Source organism: Tauraco erythrolophus, chromosome 7 (genome assembly GCF_009769465.1).
Source record: "Tauraco erythrolophus isolate bTauEry1 chromosome 7, bTauEry1.pri, whole genome shotgun sequence".
Lineage (NCBI taxonomy): Eukaryota > Metazoa > Chordata > Aves > Musophagiformes > Musophagidae > Tauraco > Tauraco erythrolophus.
In genome coordinates, this window is record NC_141471.1 from 48147581 (window position 1) to 48167045 (window position 19465).

Below are 19465 nucleotides of genomic sequence, written 5' to 3' on the forward strand. Positions count from 1 at the left end.
CCATTTTAGCGATGTGGAACCAAGGCACACAGCAAGATTAAGTGACTTGCCAAGTCATGATGGATGTTCCCAGCTAGAGAAGAGGGCTCTTGATGCTAGCTCGCCTTCTTGCCACAGGATGATGCTTTTCTTATTTAGCATGCTGCACTGCTGAGGTGACGCAGGATTTCGCATACCAGTAACTTTACAGTAATACTTAGGAGTGCACACGTTTTGGAGAGGAAAGGTTTAATGTTGTACTTCTTTTCTCCTTCTTTTGAACATGATGATGCAGTACCGAAACATTTTTTTTTTTTAGAGCATGCAGCTTTTCATCATGCTAAAGAGGCATTGACTCATCAATTTGTGTGTGTGCTGGGGGCGGGGGGGGCATGTGGCAAGATGGCTGCAACTCTCAATGCAATCAGATTGCAAACGGCCTGCTCTGTAATCAGTGGGACAAGAATTCAAGTGCCTCCTGAATGCAGCAGTAAAAGGCTTTCTGCACAGCAGTAGAAATAACTAGCACTTTTTCGGAGAAAAGAGAAAGAAACAGTGCCCGTTATGATATAACCTGTGCCAGTCTGCTGCCTTGGGCGGTCCTCAGAAGTGCAGGAATGAGGAGAGGGAAACACTGCTTTTGAACTGGCAGCCTTCACAAGGCAGAAGCCATCTAGGTTTTACCTGGTCAATTTGGGGGATCTCCAGTGAAATGAGAAAAACAGGAAAGAGGAGCTGTGAGTGCAGCCAGCTGATGGTTTGCAGTGAATGTTGCAAGCAAACGTGCAGCTGGGCTGACCCAGTATCACTCACATAGCTCTCTTAATTGCTGAAATTGCCTCTAGTAACATGCAACTCCTCAGCCCAGGGCTGCAGGTACAAGTAAAACCTGTGAGTGAAAGAGGATGGATGGTGCTGTAGACTGTATTTTCCTTGTGGCAAAGTGGCACTTCCTGTAAATAAAGGGAAAAAACAAGAGAAGTGTAACCCTATCCTAGGAGTCGTCCTCCAGCTCACCCTTCGCATTCCAAAAAATATGAACATAAATGTACCTATACTTTGTTCCTGGAATGTCCATGCTGCTTAGGAGTGAAGGAAATTTGTCTAGTACCTCTTTCACTCTGGGAGGGTTGGGTATAGGTTTAGATTTACGTAGCAAGTGTGGCTGAAGACCTATAATCCCAAGTGAGAAAGGTCAATCTGAATAACCAGTTAGGTTCTTTCTGGGAGTAAGCTGTGTCCTGTTTTTGCAGCCAGAGAGCCAAGCTGAAGGACACAGCTGTGTTTAAGTTATCAGCAAAGATCTTACTGCAATAAGGTACTGAGGCTCACTAAGCCACACGCCCTTCCATCACAGTATTTGGTGTGTGGGTAAACCCAAGGGATGTAGGTGAGTGTTGCAGACCTGTAGGGCTCTGTCATGCAAATCTGCCCAGAGCAGGGGCCTCCCAGCTGTGCGTTTTTGAGTACCACCTCTGCAACCTGCAGCAAGCTTTGGCTTGGAACATTGTTCTCCATCGCACGCAGCAGGTCTCTAATGGATCAAACTGTAAACCTTTCAGTTGTCATCAGTTGTCTATGTTTGATATTGGAGACTAAAAGACATGTTTTAAAGCGATACTATTATTATAATTTCGTTTTCATTTCATACCTGTAGGCTCTTTCATCAAATGCTATAGAACACTATATTGCTTATCATGGTAAGAACTTTACACAGCTAGGTTTTACCTTAGAGTAATAAGCAGTGTATTAGTGCTTTTTTTAATTTTTGTAGACTTAGTTTCCCCTGTGCAACTAAAAATATAATTCATCTCAGTATCTGGCTCAAGAATTATGGATGTTAATGTATTTTGGGCTAATAGGGATCATGAATATCTTTGAGTATTCTGGGGCTTCTGGGTTTTTAATCGGATTTGCGAAACAGTAAAAAGAAAGGCAGGACTGCAGTATGCAGAGAAGATATTTTAGATCATCAGTTAGCTCAAAAGGACAAGATATAATTTATTTTAAAGGAGTTTTCAGAATTTAAAACGATCCATCAAAAAGGCAGTAGAAGTTTAAATTTGCATTAAAAAACCTACAAGAGAAATTGATGGCAGTTCAGCCTAAAGGCAGAATGGCCTCACTAAAGCCCTGAGTAGATAAGACAGTAGAAAAAAATGCCATTTTAGAGATATATTCATATACTTAATGATATTACTCTGCACAAAGCCCATGCTATCTTGTTGCACTGAGTAACTTAGAGAAATGAAAATAACATTCAAAGCCTCCTTAGAAAGCCTTTACCATATGGCTAGTTTTGTCTTCTGTGCATTCTCCTACATCAGCTCACCACACTATTACGTGTTCGTTTTACATGCTGGGATCTGTATAGATTGAAGGAGATTTCCATTTGATTTTTCAGTATCATGGAGGTGTCTTTTCAAATACCTTGAGGGCTGCTATGAAATTCCTGATCTACATTACCACCAACAATGATTTGTTTTTAAGTAGAAAACATTTATAACCTGGATTGTGTGAAGTAAACAGAAAGATCTCCAGCAACTGGGATTCTCTTGAGACACCTATATAGACCACCTACCTGCATGGAAATGAGTGATGATTTATATAACTCAGCATACAATAACCATTGAACAATCACCCGTTGATCTCTGCACTTTATGTGATGCTACATCATAGAAGCACCTTGTAACACCTCTGCTAGTGAAGAACTGTAACTGCTCAATTCCATGTAACCATAAACACGTCAAAAATCAGTTTAGCCAAAGATCATATGTACCAGAAGAACAATTCATTTGATTCCTAATTTTTCTTGCTGAAAGCTTTCTTTTACTTTCCTTCAGTCTGGCAAATAATAAAGAAAAGGCTTAACCCCTCCTCAGCTGTACATTACCTTCTTAAATCCATGCCCCAGGGTAAAGTAATATTCTTTATGTGGCAAGAGCACTATCATGCCTCTGAGGATCTCAAATAACTTTTCAAATATTAAAGTCTCCCAGTACCATTGTGAGATATTTATGAATACGTGGCAGCAACCTTCATTTTGCAGATCAGGAATCTGAGGTGCAGAAAAGTTAAACAACTTGGCCAAGATTACAAAATAAGATAGTGGAGGAGCAAAGAACATGGAGTCATTGACTTTCAGTCATGTGCTTTAAGAGGTAGAAGATGCTCCTTCTGAGAATAGGGAAGGAAAGAAAAAAAGAGGGGAAATGGGAATAAGAAACTAGAGATGTTTTAGGTAAGAATTAAGATACATTGGCAGAGTGGTGTATGAGATATAAGGGAAAATCACAGTAGCTTCCAGCTGAAATACATCCATAGAGGGAGAGATATGCAGCCTGCTGGAATAAGCTCTCAAATGATCAGTCAGCCTTCAAATGGAAATGTGGATTTGAGACCTATCAGTCGGGACATCTTCAGACAATTTATACCTATGACCAAGTAATACTGGCTGCTGTTCAATATCCGATCAGCTGAAGGAATCTTTACTAGCGAGCGTGAATGATTGCGCTGCGGGATATAGATGGAGCAGAACTGAATGTGCTGGGGAGACAGCCCCATGCATCTTAGCTATCTCATTGCCTTCGTTTTATGGTACAAAATCATCAATCAAAGCTGATCCCATGGAAGTTACTTCTAAAGGAGAATCAGGGAGCTAGAGTTCTACATTACCTGCAAACTCATTTAAAAATATATATTTCTAAACCCAAAACCCCTTGCTTACAGGTAAGCAACAAGAAGGTTTTCAATTCAGTGGGAGCACAACTTGTTCAAAGCTGTGCCCTTTGGACAATCCCACACAAATTATTTTTGGTCAAATTTTGTCCTTCTAACAAGTCACATCTTTCACTACTGTCTTTTAGCAAATGAAGAAGCCAAAATTCAAACACTAACAATGATCTAATTTCTTCATTTATATACATAAATATTTCAATCAAAAGATCGATTCACTGCCAATCTGTTCTTGTGTGTCCTCTTTAAAAAAAAAAAAAGATGGCTTGAATAGTCTTTCAGTACAAAACCAGTTTTTGTATCACATACCAGTGATCTGTGTGTGCGTGAAGTTAGAAATCACTGGTTGTCACAAAATCAGGCTGTGCAAAATTTCTTTCGGAAAACTCGTCACACAAACTGGGATATTGGGTGTGAGATTAAAAAATACAAATGAAACAAAATAAGAATTCCCAAACGTAAGAGATTATAAATTTGGGTAGCCAAAATACAACCCATTCAAAAGCCAGCCAGATCGTTTGGATTAAGTAGGCATATTTTAAGACATGCAATCCTGATGTGATGGATCATGCCCTCCACGCCAGATCTGTTTACAGCTACGGTCTGAACCCATCGTAACAGCTGGACCTGTCAGGCTTTTGAAAAATTGCTACTCAGGCCACAGACTGAGTGGGCATGTTCAGGTGCCCATGGTATAAGGTGCTAACATTAGAAGTGCCCATGCTTCAGGCCAGGTATCTCTTGAAACACTTGATTACCCTTTTTCTCAGAATATGGAAGTTGAAAGCAGGCAGCCTTGTGGCAGAGAGAGAAATAAAGACAACAACTGCAAAACCGTGTTGTTTTTATTTTAAACATGCAAAATACAGTTCATGCATCTGCCATTTTGAAAAATCTCTCAGTTCATAGCAGATTAAACCAAAGACATTTTGGCTATCGACTCTCAATAAATATTTCAAAATGCTTTACAGTGTAAAGATAAGAAATTTAGCAAAATTTCAACAAACCTGTATAAAAAACAGATACAGATAACTTTTTATTTCAAGGCGACATGCTGTAATGTAAAGAGTTCACTTTTTTTTTTCTGGATTTTTTTTCTCATAAAAAGTTTTCAACAATACAACTGCTTAATAGATTAAAGCCTTCAGGCTACACATGCAAAAAAAATGATTATTTTAGTTAAAAATCACCAAAACGTGCTATTTTTTTTGTTTCATTTTTAAGTACAGTAGTTGTGGACGGTAGCTTTTTTCGTCTTTAATTTTGTAAAAGAGTGCAGGCAGGTTCATGGAGCTAGTGTCCTGGAAGACTCGTACTCTGACATACATTTTGGTTTTATCCCTTTGCCATTGTAATAGTCCACGACTTGGTTTGGAACTTCAGCCAAAACGCTTTTTGCTAGAGCAGCTGGGGATGCCTGCAGGAAATGGTAGAAAACACAAGTGTTAACCTGTCTCTCTGCTAGAAGTGCCATGGGTTTTAGAGGCATTGGTGCCGTGAGATCAAGGTAGGAAGTATGGTACAGAAATGGAAGGCAAAGAAGACTCAAAGAGAGTGGCACTATTGCTGGAAACTCATTTTGTGAGTGAGTTTGGGCATGTAGTGGTAGCTGCATGAAAGTACACTAAACCCAGAAGTGCTCTGCATGTTTTCCAGGTCCGTTTGGACTATTTTAAGTTTAGGGTTAACTGAACTTCCCTGCACTAGAGCACTATATCACAATGAAAAGGGCTGCAAAGACTTCGTTAGTCAGGACTAGGTGAGGAACCCTGCAGAGCTTCAAGGTGAATATGAATGGATGTCACTGTAAAAGGGAGGCCTTCGTCACCCCTCTGCTCTTCAGGATCTGGCATGGTATTTTACTGGCTGGGGAAGTTTTTGGTTCAATAGAAATGGTAATGAGAAGACTTCAGTCCTAGGCTTTGTGGTGGCTTTAAACTTTTTCCTGCAACGTATAAATGGTGGCTGTCAACCAGACTTAAGAACTGATGACTCTGAAACGTAGAGATGGATATAGAGTTGGCCACTGGCTTTTGCCCCAGGCAGAGAGGAAGGCTACCTCTCAGTGCAGAGAGAAACCACGTCCTCCATCGACAACACACAGGTGCTGCCTCACCCCTGGCAATGCTTCACCTTAAACAGGGGGGCCTGTGTATGTTTTGTGGGCAGCCCTTACCTGCATGTGCTGCAGGGATTTTCCTCAGCCCCTGTGTACAGCAGTGGCAGAAAGGGGCTCCTGCTCTTCCACACAGCTCAATAGCACCTTCCTGCTCTCTGTTTTGCATTTGCTTGTTTCTAGGTATTTAGGTAGAGGTGATTCCAGCCTGCCGGACTATGTTCCCTCTGAGCCCACCATAAAAATGCAGTAAAAATGCAAATGCTTAAACTTCAGTTTGAGAATTTTAAACGAATGTATTTATCCCCAGATAGAGCACACATGGATCACACATTGCAGCTCAGCAGATGCACAGCAACTCCTCAACGGGTGGCTGGGTCACAATTCTTCTGCACACCAAGTACCTTTTCCCACACTAATGAACACCTTCCTTCTCACTATCTGTAACATTTTCAGCCAGGTTTGAAAACTATCATGTCACAAAGTATTTGTATTGACTATTTATTGCCCTACTCTATTTAATGGGGTAGGGTTCTTGTCTTTCCAGAGTCTTAAAATTAGGCTTACATAGGATGGTAAAGTCTTCATAGGCAAGCTAATCCAGGGGTGCAGAAAGCCCCTGGACCATTATAAATTCCAGTATCAGGTGTTACAATATTACAAATAAAAAGATAATGCTAGCAAAACTAGAAACAAAACTATTTTTTGTATTTTGGTATTTTAAGTCACTAATGTGATTAGTAATGAATAAAATGAACCCTTATTTCCCTACTTTGACATTTATACCAAAATATTTGTGCAGGCAAAAAAGCCTGGAACATTTCTGCATGAACAAAACAGCGCAGCAACTGTTCTCAGGTGTTACATGTAACAGAACCCATTTATTTTAATCCTTCAAACTTAAATGCGTGGGTTTCCACAGTTGTTGCCTAAACCATTTTTCACTGAAATCAGTAGAAAATACCTCTTGGAGTCTGGCAAATGGCTGATTTCTATGTTGCTACCGAGAATTACTGTTTTTTTGATCTCGTCCCGGTGTGCTAAAGCTGCATATACCTTAGCCTGCTGCTGTGCCCTCTTACCAAAACCACAACCCTACTTTATGTAAAATAAAGTAAAAATGGAGTGGTGGAAGACTCCTGGACCATCGCTGCACACTTAAGCCCTAGCAATCAGGAAACTTCCCTCTGCTCTATCTTTAAAAACGCTGGGCAGAAGCACTTGTCACCAGCTTCTCTGGATCACGTGTAGTCAACATGTTTGCACATCGGGCCAACACTCATCTCTCTGCATCACCCTCCAGTCACCACTTCTCTCTCTTCTGACACCACATCCATTCTTCCTGAGCGAAGGGTCAGTCCTTCAGAACAGGCTCTGTCAGGGCTCAGGTGCACGGCTGAATCACCACCACTTGAGGAATCAACTGTGCTACATGCTCCTCGCCCAGTGTCCACGTGCAGTAAAAAGCCTTTCTCTGAGGCTTAATCTAACATGTTTACTGTGCCCACAGGCTCGCAGGCTACGTGTGGCCCCACATAGGGTTGCCCCGGGCTAGCTCGCTTGACTCCCCGCTTCAGTCTGAACATGGACAACTGTTGCGTTACAGAGTTTCATCATTCCAAGAGATGTCTGTTGGTCCTGGGGCTCTGTCTAGTAGGGAGCATCCCAAAACCGGGGTAGGGGTGACTTCTGCCTGACGGTTCAGGCCACCTGCACCTTATGTGCTTTTGTGGTGGTAAAGCACTCTCACTTCTAGACCAGATAGTACAAAGCAGCATTTGTAGAAGTGAGAATCAGACCCAGTAACTTCTGAACTAAAAGGCAGTCCCAGCTCAGCTGCACTGTGTAAGGGTTACCTTCACTGGGTTTTTAATGCAGATGTTTTACTTAATACATTAATGTTTTACTTAATGTTTTCTCCACTGTTTAACTGCTATGCTTGAAGAGCATCCTATCAATAATCACCTCAAGACAAACAGTTCTTAACTTACGGCTAATACACAAAAATCAGATCAGCCAGCAGCAGGAAAATAATCCCTTATGATGATAATTGGTGTATATTACAATGACTGTTGATTCAGTTCTATAGCTTCACCGTGCTTAATCTTTAATTACAATGCATCATGCAAAACATCGCTCCTTGCAGTGCTTAAGAACTGCTTTCCACACTTATTTGTGACATATGTGCTATTAAGTCACAGTTGTTAGTCTTTATGATTAAATACAATGCAGAATGGAATACAATCTACCTGTGGCATCAGAGTTGGGCACAGGAAATATATCATGCATCCTAAAGGCAGAGAATGTCAGCTCTTAAAATATGACTGTCAATGGATTGAGACAGCTGATTTTCTTCAACTACATTTCAGTGATTGTGAGCATCACTGTTTTACAATTTCAGGTGAAACATTGCGGGGGTGGTGATAATTATAGAGAGAAGAAAGTCACTTGAGTTCAGGGAAAATATTTTTGCTTCGTTTGTTACGTTCCTCTGTAATGAATCATACATGTCACCCTCTATACAGTGGGACCTCTTTTTTAAGCAGTAATGGTTACCTTGATTTTATCAAGCTTCTGCAACTACAGGATTTGGCACGAATCACTACAATTATTATGATTATTTTGATGCCTTCAAAGATATTCCTTAAAGAGAGTCAAAAAGGTAAGATGTTTTACTGAAGTACTCCTGATACACTAAATCATGTAGGAGATTAAACCCCTATAATAAAGCTTTCTGTCTACATTGTGTCTTGAGCTAGTAAAACTTTGAAGTGAGTAGAGGTTTTAGGTATGTGAATAATTGTAACTAATTGAAATGTGCTAAATGCCTGTATGAGTGCCATGCAGGATCAGGACCTTCTTTGAAGCCAAGCTTATAAAAGATAAGGGATTCACTCTCTAGGTTATTTTTACAACTTCCTTCTCCCTCTTCTCAATTTTCTCACAGGAGCAGCTTTTGGATAGATTATTTTTGGTCTGTTTGGATAGATATGAGATTTTGAGTTCCAGGTTGACCTGAGAATTGAAGTAATGAAAAAAAATATTGTTTGGATTGACTGCAAATGCATTTTGGTTTACTGTTCCAGCAAAACAAAAAATAATTGCTCACAAATAACATCTTCCCTCCTTCCATCAGTAGTAGAGGTAATACGGATTTAGGCATAAATAAATACTCAGTTTACCAGAAAAACCTATAAGACTTGTACAACTTCATTTGTGGTCTTTCTAAAAAGCCCCTTCAACTTTTTTTTTTTTTCTATTTAATGGCTGAACAACCTAAATATCAAAACTAAACACAAGGTACATTGGCAAAAGGGATGTGACTTTTGACTAAATACATCTTTTACTTAAAGCTGTCAAATGTAACATGCTGATTTATGTCAATTTTCTTGTGTTTGATCAGAACTGTTCTGACAAAAATCTCCCAAATGTGTTAAATCCACATTTCTCTGTGGGGAAAATTAAGTTTGAATCAAAACATCACACTCATTTCTCGCACGAAAAATTATTTCACTAGTTGATGCAAAAGGCATGGTCTTTTGTTTGAGCTGAGGATAATTAAGCTAGATAGCTGTGAATGTCACTTTGTTCAGAAAGAGAGAGATTATTTGGGATATGACAATAAAGAAATTCAATCAGAAGTGGCTATTGTTATGGGCACTCATCCATTACACTGACATTTGTTGAAATGCTGAAAGATGACAATGAACAGACTAAATATCGAGTTGCATGATATATTGACATTTCTGATCTAGCAAATACATTATCTATCTCTATATCTATATTATCTCTGCTACTGAGAGAAAGGGGGAGAAAAATATCACTATTTAACAAGAGCAATAAATTTTTAAGATTGCTATCCTCTCCCATTACTGGGGAGGTTAATCTAAAACAGCTAAAAATAATATATGCTTGTCATTTAACCAATGCTAGCAATTAAAATTACACATAGACTCACTCACAAGTTAACACCAGAGGCACAATATATTCAGTGCCCAGAACTGCATCTGTCAGCGTTAATCTATTCAATCAAGGATGATTTCAACTTTGTTATAAAATCACAAAATGAAACTAAAAATAACAAATGCAGCTGGCTTTGTCAGTTCCTTGCAGAAACATGTTTTCGGCTAATTGAAAGTAGGTCTAGCACTAGCCCACAAATAACTTGCCTCTTGACACTTTTACAATAGACTACAGTGCCGCGCTACACACTTGTGATTATGTGATGAAGGAGAATCACAAGCTACGAGCAGGTCATCCTCATACTTCCTTCCAGCAGATACTTAATAGGTGACTGAGTGGCGCTGTCAGCGTAGCGTGTCATATGTATGTATGTATCTACAATTCAGTGGCAAATCTGCAGCCATTTGGCATGGTAACGTGGAGCTAATAGCATAAGGTGAGTTTTACACCATATCAGGACCCATTCTTTACATAAAGGTAGAAGGAAATGAGGAACAAGTCTGTTTCTCTTACTCCTTGGCAGAGTTTGTGAAGGTCTAGATCTAAGACAAGTACAGCGGAATTGTATTTTGAAGAGAGAAAAAAGAACAACTCTTGAGGAAAGGAAAATAAAATGAAGGTATTTTGGAACTGGCAAAAAGAAAAAAAAGTCTCCCGCGGTAACAAAAAGCCTAGAAAAACTAGAGAAATGTAAGCACTGCAAACCCATACGTGGACCAAAACCAACCCAGAATTGAAAACTTCTGTGTGACAAATCCAGATCTAAGGATCATGGGTGTATGAGAGCAGATTGGAAAGGGCAATCTCATGAGACGAATGAGTCAGTTATGCTGCGGGGTAAAGAAATTTTCAAATCAAATACCAGATATCCTTCCTTGAGACTCGGGTGAGCAAAAAAACAGCCTGGAGGACCACTTAAATATAACAGAAGGAATGTGGGAAAGGAAGGGAGAGAAAAATGGAAAAAGAGAGGGAAAGGGATGTGATCAGTATCACAGAGGAACACAACGGCCATTTCGTGCCTTCATATGCAGGAAAGGGGCCCTGAAAAACCTGTCTGTGAGTGGGAAAGCTCCTTCTGTGGGTGAACACTGTCTCTACCCAGCTGCCGAAAAAATCCCAGGGACAGATGCTGCAGTGTAGGGCAGGTGACTTAGGAGAAAAGTATATGGCCAACGGATTATTTCAAATTTGGCAATTTAATGCTGAATCCCTTCCTCTCCTACAGAGTGTCTCCTACACTATGCTGGGCTCAGACAGGAACAGCTGGCTGAGGGCACAGGGAAGCTCTTAGTATCAGCACTTCCTTGGATTTTTTCTTGTACAGAATTTGGAGAAAGGGTTTGGAGGCAACTAGGATGCGGGTTGAGAACGTAGGGACCTAAGTTTCAATAAGGAAACAGCCTCCTGGGGAACACCATGAGTGCAAATCCACAGCCATTTCAGCTGCCTATGGAAATGAAGGGATAGAAAGGAGAATACAGAAGTCCTAATAGAACAGATACAAAGAGAATGGAAAATAGACACCAGGAAAAATAAGTCAGGGAGGGCAACCAAACTAAAATTAGGGAGAAAATGGAGGTAAGGACTGGGACCACAAGAAGCACATGGATTCTACCCCATCTCTTCTTTCCCCACCCTCACCATCTCACTAATGGAGCACATTTCATTCTGTATTCATTTTTTCTTAATTTCTGACACGATAATGCCATAGGTTTACTAAACACTTCATGCTCAGCTAAAGTTAGGACCATTCACTATATGTTATATATGTTCACTCTTCTGCAGAATGGATGGAAAAGTCAGCTTACATGTTTGAAGTTCCTAAATGGCACAAACTGGACAATGTCTCGAAGCACAGGCTCGCCCTTGGGAGACCTCAGGATCCCATCATCACCGTCCAGCATCTGCATGTCACTAAAATCGGCGTTCCCCACCCCGACGATGATGACTGACATGGGAAGGTGAGAGGCGTGGACGATGGCCTCTCTGGTGTCAGCCATGTCTGTGATGACGCCATCCGTCAGAATCAGCAAGATGAAATATTGCTGAAGTTGTTGGACAAGAAGTGAAAAATTATGTCATTAGTTAATCTTCCAAAGGTGCTTGCCCTTTTCTAACTGTCACTCATGAACTTTTTAAATAGAAAAGACGCTTTATATTGACTCAAAGGTTAAGTGCATTTCCCATCCAAAACTCCTCAGCTACTAATTTCTCCTCTTCAGGAGTTCAGCTCTAGTTCAGGTAATTTCCAGGAGCTGGAGGAAGCCAAGGGATGCACAGTGTAGAAAAGGGGGTTTCTGGCTGCTAGGGCTAGGAGAGTCAGGACTTTGGCTGGGAAGTCTGGAATAGTCCTGAGATCCTCGCTAGCCCAATTTTCCATCTGCTGCACAATCACTTCTGCTGACAGTTTCCAATTACACTTTTTTTCCCTTTGGGAACCAGTGAGAAGCAGGGAGGAATGGGGTACTGAAGCGTTACAAGCCTGTAGCAGAGCTGTCAGGGAGGTTATGACAGCACTTTGCAGAGGAGCTTTGCTAACAGGCAAGTGGGATGAGTGTAGCCATCTGCAAACTGGAGGGTGACCCACTGGTGCCTGTGGGAGAAGCACCACACCATAGCAGGTCTACTGCATTCTGCAGAGTAATGAGGTCCTCAAGGAGAGCAAGGGCATGTGCAGGGAGGAATATGTGCATTTTCAAACACTTCATGCAGAGCCCTGAAGAGAGGTTTTGTCATTCTCTAAAGGAGAGTAAGCAATTTTGCACGCTTGTCATTTCTTCCCCAAAACTCCAAATCCTGCTGAACTGGGATCATGGGCTATGACATCTTCACTTGGTAACGGGGAAGAGTGACTCTCACTTGGATCCTTTATGAATTGTTAGGTAACTGGAGTCATTTAACAAATGCACATTAATAGGAAAAATGAACAGGTCATGGAATTTGGTCACTCCGCAATGCCAACACACAAAACATCATTAAAGTTTATGTATACACAGCTATATAAAGTCACACAGAATTCTGTTCATCATCTCCTGCCATGGAGAAAACAAAACATGCAGAGAGAAAACTTTATCTTGAAGACTCATGCTATAAATTAATTTGTTCTTCAAATGGAAAGAGGGGAAGCTTAGGTTTAGTAGAATGAATCAACTTACTCAATATGACATACTAGTTCACAGGCAGCACTGGGAACAGAGAAAGCCACCTCAGGATTAGATGGGTATGGAAATTCAAATGTAGCAATTCCCCATTTTAGGACTGGGACCCTAAATAGTAGCAAGATCCTGGAAATAGTAATGGAGTGACAATCCCAAGTCCGGATGCATGAACAGAAACGTTTGGGAACTGCTGCTTTAATAGGACTTAAAAAAAGGCTCAGCACATGAAGAAAGCTCAGAGAAAGCTCCAGGTCTGGCAATGAGATGTACAGCTCTATTCTGTTCCTATACATAGGCATTTTTCTTCCTGCAGTTTACAAGTCCTCTCTTACATCTTCGACTCCCATAGCACTGCTCTTGTAAACGTTTCAGACCTACTCGCTCACATACTTTCTCCAGTTCTCTCATTCTCCCTTTCTCCCATTCTGTCTGGAGGGCAGGAGAAAAATAAGCCTAATCCATTTCAAAGACATGTATTTAAAACACCAACTATGCTTAAGTCTTTTAGCCCAAGAATCTGTCACGGGTTTTGTCTCCTAATTTCTAAAAGGCACATAATACTCGGTGTCAGTAACAGCAAGTTGAAAACTCTATCACTGTAGTTTTCAAAGGAACGGTTGTAAAAATCCGCTAGTTGAACAAAAAAGTTTTAGTACAGCCTCTGCAAGAGACCTGAAATTGGGTAGTCTGTGTAGGGAATCATTTGAACTTATCTCCTTATATCATCAACACTTTTAGGGCTTGGCCTTTTGTAACCTTAGTGGTGCCATTTATGTTTCCACTGTGAAGAACTGGCTGTGTTACAGTAGAACAGCTCTAAAAGCAGGAAACAGAATAGTAGGGGAAGAGTTTAAAGTTGTGACTATTGAAGTTATAAAGGGTATACAGTGCTCCAGCTGACACAGACTCAGGTTGCCTTCTGTGAAGGCAGCTACTGAAAACTGTGAAGGCATGGTTCACATACATGAAAAGGCCTGTTCTGATGGCCTGCAAGAGATCCATCATAAGACAAGAAAAAAGCCAAACACAGCATTGTGCCCTTACCGAGGCTTCCTTGGTGTTGGTCTCCTCAGATGCTGATTTTGCCACCTTCTGGATGATGGGAGCGATGTTTGTGGGCCCATACAGCTGCAGCTTGGGAAGGCAGCTCTGATAAGCCTCCACAACACCCTGTATTCCTGGCATGAAAAGCCACACAAAAGGCAAATAAATGTGGAGCACATCACCGATATCATGGTTGTTTATAACGTAAATAAAAGGCACGTTGTTAATGAATAAATTAAAAGTATCACATGATTATCAAGGACTAACAACTTCAGATAATTTCCAAGAAGCTCTCTCTAGCTGCCTTGAATCTAGTTTGTAATATATAATTCATTATACCATGCTCGTCCTTCCCAGCAGTTTTTAATGTCTATTTATCACGTATCAGCCTGCAACGCAATAGCTTCCATCCTCCTCAGTTCAAGGTGTAAGTGACCACTCCCTGATCACCAGCTAAGATTCATGCTAGAAGGGTAGACACAAATTAAAAACACTTCAATGCTTTTCTCTCTTCCTATTCAGACAAATATTTCTTTCTGTTTATCATGGTAGTTACCAACAAATTTGACCTTCGTGCTTAGAATCTAGTACTGTCAAAGACTTCAAACATCTTTACAAATACCTGACTCCCCCGTGCTACGAGAATAATTTTTCAGGGTGAATTTGCATAATTGCTCACAGGTTGAGTTCGACTATGACCAAAAGCTGTGAAATCCTGGAAGAAACAGCAGGATGCTTTGCAGTCTACAGAAAAATGAGCTTTAGTCAAGAAGTTTTGATGGAGAACTAGCTATTTTGGCTTTTTCATTTCAGGACATATAGCCAGACCAGGGAGAACAGACTTCTGCTGACACACTTGACAGATCACAGGATGGAAATTGGCATTTTCAATCACTGAGAAGAAGGATTTCTTGAAGTGATGCACGTTAGCCTCTGCATTCAGAACTCCCAGCTTACCAGACCTAAAAGATTAGAGGTCTAAAGTTGGAAAGAAAGTGATAGACTAAAGAGCTTTGTAAAGGATGCTGAAGAACGAAATGACTTCAATAAGGTCCTAAGCCAGTTTCAGTTTGCTCTGAGACTAGCTCACTCGTGGGATTTTACTCAACCATGTTTATAGGATATATGGGTGCCGATCTGTTACTACCAAATCACAGGGAGTTGTAATTGCTTTACAACAATACACCTGAACCTCCTACAAAAAAATGGTGGAGAATGCAGTCTCTCTCTCTTTATAGATAGTTACAAACATATTTTTCCATTGCATTGCTCACAGGCAAAAGAACATGCACCAATTATATCTATAATTGGCTAAAATGTAGAGTAATGTTACAAAATTTCCCTTGGTAATTCCAGTCAGTAAATTACATATTGCAAAACTGACCTTTTGTTAACTCCCAGTTTTAAACCTGCTAAGGATTTCATTACATGTACTTACTGATCTTGCATGAAGGCCCCATAAATCTTCCCTAAGATGATGACAAGATACACTGTGAGTTTTTTTCTTATGCATTAAAATAGTATGAGATAAACCTTACTCCTTGCATTCCACACAGGTTTAGCACGGCTCATGTCAGAAAGTTGCTTTCATCTTAGAAAAAAACATGTTCTAGAAACATAAATTTCTTGTTCACTATCTCAGATTAATATATTTTAGAAATACCTACTGTCATTATGTATCCAAATCAAACAGGATATGCTAATGTTTTACTTTGTTGCTTACTTTTCTTGGACTCTTTTATTTTAGGGAGAGCCAATGTGCATTTTTCTGCACAATTCAACTCTTTATATTTTTATTTATAATCCATGTTCAATAGCTCTGATGAAATACAGTGTATGCATATATACATGTGTTTAAGATGCATGTAAAATGCATACATTTGTAGAAGCATTCGTTCAGATTAGAGGTTGTCACACTTTCTTCCTCAGACAATAAAGACTGAGTATGATGTATAAGATTATAAATATACTATACTATAAATACATGAAATACAAGGCTATAAATACTAAAATTTTCCACAATGGAAATGGTAATAGAGGACGAAAGGTGAGAATATCACTATGTTCTGGTAAACTTCATATCTTCACACAGTTCTTATGGAATGCAGAGTGATGCTTCACACTACCTTGTGCCAGCAAAAGCTCACTGCTTCCACAAAAAAAGGGATTTCATTCCTCAAAAGCAAATCAGACACATATTTTTTATATTGGATCCAACCTCTGTTTCTTGGTTTAAAGCAAGATACTCTTCAGCAATTCTTCAGCAATTTTCCTGGCAAGCATACTTGTTTTCTGGCAAGTATGCTAAATATTACAAGGAAGAATAGTGTGGTCACTTAAGCACTTAATCTCCCTCTCACTCTTGCATCCTGTCTTCACATGATATGCTGGTGTTACTGCTCTCTGTGTCACCTAATACAGTGAGAACACCTAGAAAACATCACAGAACAAATTTGCGGTAGGAACTAATCAAGTATCCATGACAGGCAGGTGATGGGCAAGCTGCAGCAGAGGATTAAACAACATGCTTTCTGATCTGTCTCTTCTTCTTGCTTTCATCCAGATGGATATTATTTTAAATGGTATCATTTAGGACAAAGAAGTGTTTTTTATACCTCATAGATGCATGTGCAAACACTGCAAAAGTTCTTCCCTGGCCGCCTTTTGTGCTGCAACCATCTTTTTATGTCTTAGCCCTGAAACTCCTTTTACGTGATGGGTTAACTTATTAGATAACTGAGTCTTACGCAAAGAACCAAATCAAGTTTAAATACATAAAGAATATTAAGTGACATAAACCAAGGCAAAGCTCATAGAGCAGCTCCTTCCTTTTTTTTTTAATCTTCTCTCATTTCCATTGTTACTTTTTTTTTTTTTTCATACATAGTGCAGGAGAGTAAGTTCTTCACTTGTAGAGGGTTTGTCTGTCCGACTCCTGTCCTGCTGCTGGCACTATATACACGTGACAGCCTTTTCAAGTACCAGTCAATCAATACAAATCATCATATAATGATGTCAGTGTGATAAAAGAATTAGCCTTGGACTCAAAAGAGGCAGCAAAGGGAGGATAAAAAAAAAAGGTGTTCTTTGCATGGACTGCTAGGGCTTTTTTCTGAGGTATGCAGAAGGTCACAAATGTCCTGCATTTAGACTGGGAAAGTTACATTTGAACACAGCATGCATAAACACGCTATCACCTAATGCTGACCATTGTTAACTGAGATGTTTTAAACAGATCAGCCCCTGTGTAGATGCCAATGTGTCTGTGTTCAGAAGCAGACAAGCTGACACATTTTATAATATGATGGTCCAGACAAAATTCTGAGGTCCGTTTTGCATCTCCACCTCATCCTCACAGTCTAAGTGTGACTAAAATCTCAACTTTAAGCTGGCACACAAACTTACAGGCACATCTAGATCCATACATGTAATTTCTGCTTCTTTTAACTCCTCAAAAGCAATGTGAAAAGCTGCATGAACACATCAAGCAGCTGTAGGACTTATGCCCAATTACATTTCAAGCACATGACCTACAGAGGCTGGGGCAGACAGTCCAACAATCCAAGCGCAACAACAAAGCAGGAAAGCCCACTGAACCGAAATCAGAGGTCTTGTATTTAAGATGCGTGAACTCTGAATTCTTTTAATGTCTCTTTCCTTTGAATTGCTTGTCCTCTCTTCTTTTCCTCACTTCATTTCTTGGCATCTTAACTCTCATCTTGAACATTTTCCACTGACTATGCCTGAATGCAAGCCACTAATAAGCCTGAGAAGGGCTGAATGGAGCAGCTAGAGAACTGAACAGGAAAAGCATTCTGAAACACCGATTTCAGTGTTTGGAAGGTAGTAGAAGGATAAGGAAGAATAATAACCTGTGGATTTTAGACAGCAATGATCATCTGACCAAGACTCTCAAATAAGTGTTAGTCTGGGATTACTTGTTGACTATTTAAAGATTATTGTCCTGTTATTTTCACCTTTTCCAAAATGTGTGAATTGTGGCAGGAGATTCTACGAAGACAGCATCAGTCACTGCAGACCTCACAAATACAAGACATCAGCAAGATCTGCTACTTGAATCTGACCTCCGACTACTGAGGATTAGTGACTGTTGCTAGAACACACCAATATTCTTACACTGTGTTAAAACAGCCTTCTGCTGCATTTGCTGTCATGAAAGTATGCTTCCTTCTACCACAGTAGTCCAGAGCTGCTGCCCTGACCCTTTGGTCTTGGACATCGCTGGGTGACTTGCAGCAGGCTACTGTTGCTATATGTCTGGCCAAAGAACTGGCTCTAAACCAAGGGAATCTTTGATCACAGAAGTGCACATCCTGCTTTTGCACATCCTGCCCTTCTTAGCTGCACAAGCTATGATGTTGCTGTAGCTGATGATCTGGAACAAATCTAAAAGACACGGCTTTAGTTTACAGAAATGCTAGTGATTTGAGGAAGTGCAAGTACTGAATGTCTAACATGGTGTACTTTCAAAAGGACATATTTTTCAGGAAATTAATGTGTGGCACTTTCTAAGGTTTCTAAAGCTAAGCGCAATGGCTTGGAGTCTGTCAGGTTTTGAAAATCCTGGCTGCTTTCTTTAAAATAATTTTGAATAATACTTAGGGGATACAATAAAAAATGCAAGCACATTTTGCACATAGCGAAAATATGGCAGTCTGTCCTAATGTGAGTGTTACCTGCACATTCTGGGTTGTCTTCATTGAAATTGATTGCAAAATCATGAGAGACCTGCAGATAAATGGAAAGAAGAGAAGACAACTGTAGTCATAAAAGTGATTTCAAGAGGACTTGCGGTTAAACACCCTTTACATTCTTTCTGTATTAAACCAGGGATCTTTCAAGCTTTCAGCCATTAAGTGTGAAGTACAGTCCCAGCTGGAACTCTCTGCAGAAACAAAGTAACAAAAGTGGAATCAAACTTGTCAATAACAACAACAAAATGAAGAAAAAATAGCACAAACACCCAAGTACACGAGAAATCACATAAATATGGTGTCAGGATTGGGCTACCAATGCCAGGCACAGAAGGGGGATCTATTGCTGAGGAGATTTAAAGGCCATTTCTCCCTAGCCCAACATCTCAGATGGCAGGAGAGAGAAAGCAGGTTGTGATATGGCACTGAAAGCACAAACTCAGCCCCCTTCTGAATCCTGCATTCCCATGGGTGAACGGTTCCTCATTTGAAGGCCATGGGAGTACTAGTAAAATAATCTCCAATGAGATCAAGGCAGTCATCCAGACTCACTGTGAAATAATAATATATGAAATGTAAGGAGTCTAAGCTGGTTAAGAAATTAGATCAGGCTTGAGGGGAAATGAGTAAGAAGAAACCTGAAGACTCTTGTTTTTCCTCAGATTTAGTGACTATCCCATTCTCTCTCACTCTCTCTAAATCCATCTGTAATAAAATACCACAGAGGTGTTTTCTATGAGAAATGACTGTGG

The 19465-nt window shown here is 40.1% G+C and overlaps 1 protein-coding gene across 1 annotated transcript in view; it reads right to left on the reverse strand.

Moving 5' to 3' along the window:
- Positions 1–4999: 4999 nt before the first annotated feature.
- The window catches only part of CPNE4 (copine 4), a 201067-nt gene continuing 186601 nt past the window's right edge, over positions 5000–19465 (reverse strand). The window contains exons 12-15 of the mRNA XM_086615143.1: positions 18696–18747; positions 13999–14132; positions 11605–11841; positions 5000–5131 (exon numbers count right to left, since the gene is read on the reverse strand). Coding sequence (XP_086471269.1) covers positions 5000–5131; positions 11605–11841; positions 13999–14132; positions 18696–18747 — 555 coding nt within the window. The remainder of the gene's footprint in view (positions 5132–11604; positions 11842–13998; positions 14133–18695; positions 18748–19465) is intronic.